At 46.8% G+C, this 6,764-nt stretch overlaps 1 protein-coding gene across 1 annotated transcript; it reads left to right on the top strand.

Annotated features, from left to right (window-relative positions):
• Positions 1 to 2,507: 2,507 nt before the first annotated feature.
• Positions 2,508 to 5,254, top strand: LOC128276320 (AP-1 complex subunit gamma-1-like; the record flags this gene model as incomplete). The annotated part of the gene is made up of 4 exons (XM_053014787.1): positions 2,508 to 2,569; positions 3,274 to 3,604; positions 3,704 to 3,942; positions 5,178 to 5,254. Coding segments are annotated over 4 exons (709 nt in total), but the record flags the coding sequence as incomplete, so codon positions are not given.
• Positions 5,255 to 6,764: the final 1,510 nt, after the last annotated feature.

Below are 6,764 nucleotides of genomic sequence, written 5' to 3' on the forward strand. Positions count from 1 at the left end.
TCGCTTATGTGCCGGATGGCGTGCCCAGGTCGGTGGAAAAATGAATTGACACTAAAACCTAGCAAACAACTTTGGGCAACACGCCAACTGGCTATCCTACAAACCACCATCATAATCTGCAACCTAACCGCACTCCAGGTAAGCAGTCGCTTGGTTCGATCGCCGGGCGCCTTCGGGGGCTTGATCCGGGCACTGACTGGAAGGTCCTGCCGCCTTACGTGTTCAGTGTGGCGCTCCTGTTGGAAAAAGTGTGAGGTGTTTCCGTCACTAACCGCATTCTCATCGTCGTACACACCTTGATTTTACGTGACGGTGATAGGATTTTCGGTGTGTCTAACCATCGCCCGGAAGTCCTGATTGAACCATGTGCCCGGGTGCAATGATCCGTTTTTCAATGGTGTCGTCGTGCGTGTAGGGTCTTCTAGCATTATTGTACCGCAAGCAAGGAAAAAGGGGCCATGTGCTTAAGGACAAACCCTGAAAGGTGCTATGAATCAGTGAAGACAATTGAAGGCAGTGACAGGGGTCTCTAGGGAGCATAATTCGGAGGTGAACTTTACACGAGGTGAACCGAGGTGCCCTCTAGAACTGGGATTCTTTCATCGTTGGGTCGTGCGAGAGGACTTACTTCCGGCGTTGGCACGTTCCCGTTGTCGATTGGATGTGCGCTCTTTATGTTCTACGTCTATTGTCGTCAAGCTCATTTTGGGTCTCCAGGACTTCTTCTAATAACGGTGCTCGTCCTTGAGAAAAATATTCTTTTATTAGGACCGACTTTTCTAAACAGTCCTCCAGAATCATAAGAAGGAATCATGTTTAGCCTATTTTTGTACGCGAAGCTAATGTTTCCCAAACATCTCTAGAGTTCCTCTCCACACCTTGAAGGCCGAAGCACATTTTTTAACGTCAAGTGAATGTCGACAGATGGTTCACATGGAAGCGATAATTGTAACGTCTTCTAGGTTCCGATGGAACGCACGTAGTACCAGAAGGCAGAAATAAAAACCGACCATCAAGGTGATTATTTTTAGACAATCTTTCAGCCAAGGTTACCATTTGGCGCCCCCAAGTGACGAGTTAATTGTTTCCTTTTTGCGTCGGATTTTGAGATTACTGACACGTCACAAACTATTGACATCTGTTCCACGCCTAAGAAGCTTCAATCGTGCGTATCTACACCAATTCCTGTTCTTTCCACGGCATAACTCATGTTACCCCAATATACTCGATTTCTCGTAAAAAAAGTGCCACCGACTCAGATTCAAAGTTCGCCTGCGTTACGATCTGGGAAACTCTCGCGGGTTTGGCGGGGCGTATTACTTTCTGATTACTGACGCACCCTCCCCATCGTTAACCTTTGTCCACGCACCATCATGCGCCGCGATGGTATCGAGTGTTTGGGGCAAAATATGCGAAATGGATCTGTCACGCATCGGGACATGAGGAAAAGAAAAAGCGAAATCCACTTTCGGTTCCACTTGAGTCGAGGGCGCCAGCAAACACCGATCAATCTCCATCCGCTTCCGGGCGTGCCAGCCCCACAATGATTTGGCAACGATTATGGTGTCTTGCCGATGATAAAGTGTCGGGTGGCGACGGAGGGCAATCGCATGTTTTGCGTGCATCTCCCATTAGCATGACGGCCTATGGGACGTAATTTGAGTTCCGCTTCCGAGCTCACGATCCGATGTTGGGTTAAGCGCGAGAATCGAAAGGTGACATATGCTAGGGTTGTGTAATGAATTATGTTTCCCAATTGTTTGTTACTTAATCTTAGTAATTATCAGACGATTCTAAATTGAATGTTTTTTATCAATTTTTCTGAATACTATGTTTCGTAAACGAATATTAAACAAGTTGGGTACATCTGTTTGATGTGCAATCGATACAGAGTCTGATAACGAATAAGACTATATCTTATCAGACTGGCATGTGCTACTTTCCTATCGGCTATTGTAGGCATTTGATTGGCACACTTTGGGGGCCGTTTGAGAGTATTTACGGTATTGCATAACCTTCCCACTGAAGCACTCTGAATCGTGCCTTGTATGAGTTGTTGAATGTCAGCAACAGTGAATGTAATTAAATAGAATGGCCGTAAATAATAAAAACAACAATCTCTTATGAGGCATAGACTTATACAAGCCATTCCTATGAAAAATACGCTACCTTTCGAAGTCTGGAGTTTTTATCTAATGAAGTCGGTCTCCTTCTGCGGGCCGCGCTACGCGATGACCTGGCACGCAATGGACATTAGCTCACCATATGCTAGTTCTAGTCTACTTTTTATGTGTTTTTTCTACCATTTTAATCACTATTCGTGCGTCTAAGCTGTATAACTGCCATATGATGGGCAGACACCGTGTATTTCTGATTTCTTACCTTGGTTGCGCCACCGAACTTATCATTAGTCAATCTTTCCGGAACTGATTCATACTGCTGCTGGTGATCTATTTAGTAAATTAAAATTTCCCTTTTCTGTTCTCTTCCATTTTTCTCCTTCACAGGTTTAATCCAGCGTTTAACATGGCCACCATCCGACAAGCCATCAACGAAACGATAGAACGAGGTGAGTAATCGATGCAACGCGGCTGCCTTACTTTCAGTTAACCGGCGGATTCAAGGCGGAAGTTGAAGCGACACACACGCCGCCGAAGCCAACCCCTAACAATGGTTTTCCCGCACCCCGTCACGGTTGAATGTTTTACGTTTATTGCCGTTTTATTTTGGGTGCGACACCCAAAGTACACCAAACATGCCGTTGTTGACGGAGGAAAATATGACACAATCCGCCCGTTTGCGTTGATTGAACGCTCCAAAGACCATCATGGTGTGGTCGGTGCTGTCCCACTTTGGCCCACTATTGCTATGGGACGAACGGCAAGTTCATCGCCCCGGCCGCTTTCCAATCATGTTCGATTAGTGTCTGTATCCGACGGTGCTATTGATCGGAGTTAATTAGATATTCCGGCCCGGTGCTTCCGGAGCATGCATGCGTTGAAAAGGACCGGCTTTAATTGGGAATGGCTGAACGGTCGGAAAACCCTTTTTACGGTATACGCCACGGTGCGAAGCGACAGTTAAAAATATCTCTAATCCATCAGTGTTGGGAATTAATAAAATTGTCCGAAAGTATAATTGAACGATCTGATTTGATTTTAAAACCAAAACAAATTGGAACGGCGGTCGAGTTAATTGTTGGTGAACATTTGCCGACAAAAATGCTAATCAATTCCTCCAATTAAAACGTTTCCCCTTTTCCTCCCCGGGCAGTGCGCATTCCAACGCCAACCCGCCTTCGAGATCTCATCCGCCAGATACGGGCAGCGCGAACGGCGGCCGAGGAGCGCGCCGTCGTCAACCGGGAATGCGCCTACATTCGCAGCACGTTCCGCGACGAGGACTCGGTGTGGCGGTGTCGCAACATCGCGAAGCTGCTCTACATACACATGCTGGGCTATCCGGCCCACTTCGGGCAGCTCGAGTGCCTAAAGCTGACCGCCAGCCCCCGGTTCACCGACAAACGGATCGGCTATCTGGGGGCGATGCTGCTGCTGGACGAACGGCAGGATGTGCATCTGCTGATTACCAACTGCTTGAAGAAGTAAGGTGGCATGGGCCCTCCCTTGGGACCATATGGCTTGAGAATTAAGCAATACTGACGGGATACTGACGCCGTTTCTTTCTCACTTTCGCTCTCCAGTGACCTCAACAGCCCCACACAGTTCGTCGTGGGACTGGCGCTCTGCACGCTCGGGGCGATCGCATCGCCGGAAATGGCTCGAGATTTGGCCGGCGAGGTGGAAAAGCTAATGCGTTCGCCGAATGCCTACATCCGGAAAAAGGCGGCCCTGTGTGCGTTCCGTATCATCAAGCGTGTGCCGGAGCTGATGGAAATCTTCTTACCGGCGACCCGGTCGCTGCTGAACGAGAAAAATCACGGTAGGTTCGTGCGAAAAAGGCCAACGAAAAGGCTGTGAAGGATATTTTAAAGCGGCGTAGTGTTTAAGGGTTGCTCTCGCGTCTGGCGAGAGAATTGCTCGTGGCAGATACCCTGTTTTAATCCTGTTTGATATTCTATGTGCCTAGACGGGTCAAATATAGGACTTCCGTCCTCATCGGAACATTTTATCTCGTCACCGAAAGGAACCAGCAAGTGCTCCATTGAAATGGACGATTGCAGATTGACAGGACCGGACAGGAGGGTAGAGTTGAGTGGAAAGTTTTGTGAAAACATTCAGAGCATTGAAAACGCTCGTTGTCCCACGAACTCCAATCGATGGAAGCTCACCGAAGCCGTCTGGCAGTGACGTGGACCGGTAGCCTTCGGCCGGGATTGGAAATGAAAATAGTCAGCACCAAAGTTTCGCCGCTTTTTTTCTGTCCTTCATCCAATGAATATAAATGACCAGCAGCGAGCAGAGTGCAGTGTTTGGGGCCCCGCCCCAACGGCTGAAGGTTGGCCTCCGATATGCAAAAACTCCTCTTCAAGGAAATGGAACCATTGGAATATAACTTTCGAGCGCTACTTTGGCTCCGACGCTGGAAAAGGGTTTCAGAGGGCAAAAATTTATATCGTACAGCAGCGCTGTTGGCCCTCGATAGGACCATGGCCCATTTCCTCATTCATTTTTTGCTAATTTAGAGAAAAGTCTTGGTAGAGTGTGATACAACTAATCGGGCAGTTTGCAGCTCGCTGTTGCTTTAATCGGTCGACCGGGGGGAAGGGCCAGCGAGAAATGGCAACTGCTCGACACCGAGACACGCAGTTGGGTTGAAATGTAATTTATGCTAATCACCAGTGCCGCGGCACCGCAAGCAACCATCGGTCGGTATCGCTAACGCAATAATCAGACCCCCGTTAACCACGAGACGGTTGTTTGTGTCATCCGGGCGTTATGATGGTGGAAGTTAATTTATGACAGAAAACCGCCAAAGGAACTGTTTCGTGAATCCGCTAAACGGCAACCGGCTGCCTGTGCGCAGCGTAAGGTATCAGCCGGGTTTTGCGGGGACAATAGTTTTGCATACATGTACCGACACCGATCGCGTAGGGCTCCCAGTTACGCAATTCCGTACAATGTAATTCTTACAGTTTGAAAACTCGTGACTCGTGGATAATTTTTCGCAGATCGATCGATCGTACTAATTAACTGTGTCGTTACTTTTTCTTACAGGTATACTAATCGCTGGCGTTACACTCATTACGGAAATGTGCGAGAAGAGTTCCGACACCTTGAACCACTTTAAGAAGGTGAGTTGCATTTAGTTTCCCAACTTTTCTGAACTGGCCACCGGAAACCGGATACGTTTAGCCCGTGCTCTTCTGCGGGGTCATTGTTGCGCAAGGATTAAAAACGGAGTTTCGGTAGTCGTTATTCGATTTTCACGAGCTACCCTGTTCCTTTTTGTGGGTTGTGGAAGTTGTTTGGTTTTTGTTAAACTTTGTCATGCGGCCATAGTAGAGGGAGCCATGCCAGTACACTACCTGCGAGATTCTCCTTCCATGTTCCCCGGGTCGGTGCTAGATTGAGTCGGAACAGTTTTCGTTTTTAAATGGTTTTGTTCTTTTTTTCGTCTAGATCCACCAGCGAGCGCATCTCCATATTGTAAGTTGCTCGCTCGCGTCGCCGTGTATTGCTAGAGCGCACGCATTAGATAGTTCTTCACCCTAGAGATTGTTTATTAGCGTGTAGCAGTAGCGTTAGCTCCCGGTGCAATGTAGAACATGATGATGATCGTTGTTTTGGAACGTTTTGGTTTCTAGATCGCGCGAACGAGCGCGTAATACACATAAGTTGGTTGAAAAGTTGGTAAAAATAGTGGTTTTCATCCCTACGATTGATTTTGGCGGCATTTTTCGTTTTTTTCAACCGAACCTTTCGTCAAAGTTTGACCCAATGTTTTGTTTTGACAGCAGGTATTTGTTCTTTCGCATTTTTCGCACTACTTCTTTTAGTACTTTTGTTATATATTTGCGGGTTTTTGTACACTTGGTTCAGTTTTGTTATCTTTTTTAAATCTTTTTACTTCACGAATCTGCCGCTCGGTTATCTGGCGAAGGTTCATCGTAAAATGTCCGCGCTGTGTTTAGTTTTTGCATATGGTTTTTTAGATCTCTCTTTGTTTTAAAGGTGAAATACAAATTTTATATTCATTTGATTTTGTTCATCTCGACACGACACTCGACACTTCACGTTACATGTGTAACGTACCCAGTTCCCGCTCGAACCTAATCGTGTACGGGCGAGCGGCCCACTCATCCGCAGTTGAATATCCTTCGAAGGGTCTGTCCCCTATTAGCACCTCTTACTACGTTGTTTACGTATGTTAACCGTTTTCTTGCTATTATTCCCAAACCTCACCTTTATTGCTTGCCAGGATAGTGGAAACCAAGAGGTAATGCTCACTGCTCTTTCTCAACCTTTCGAAGAAATCCTTTTGTTTCGATCTCGATCTACTTCTTCCAACGTATCAAACCTGCATTGTACTTTTGCAAGTTATTAAATTCCGCCTTAAACATACCCCGGTATAAATTCCCTCAGAAATTCCTTTAAACTCGCCGCGTGGTCCGAGTAAAGTAGAATAATTAAACATTCCGCGCCATTGCAAGATTCCCAGCCGGAGCAGATTGCAAAACGAGTTCAATCAGCCTTCGAGCGGTGCTCCGCATTCTTCCGTCCGTCCGTCCGCTTATCAGGAACCATTTACCAACATCAATTATCATAATGTCTGTTAAGTTTTGTGTGTTCCGTGCTTAATTA

The sequence above is a fragment of the Anopheles cruzii genome, unplaced genomic scaffold (genome assembly GCF_943734635.1).
Source record: "Anopheles cruzii unplaced genomic scaffold, idAnoCruzAS_RS32_06 scaffold00932_ctg1, whole genome shotgun sequence".
Taxonomy (NCBI): Eukaryota; Metazoa; Arthropoda; class Insecta; order Diptera; family Culicidae; genus Anopheles; species Anopheles cruzii.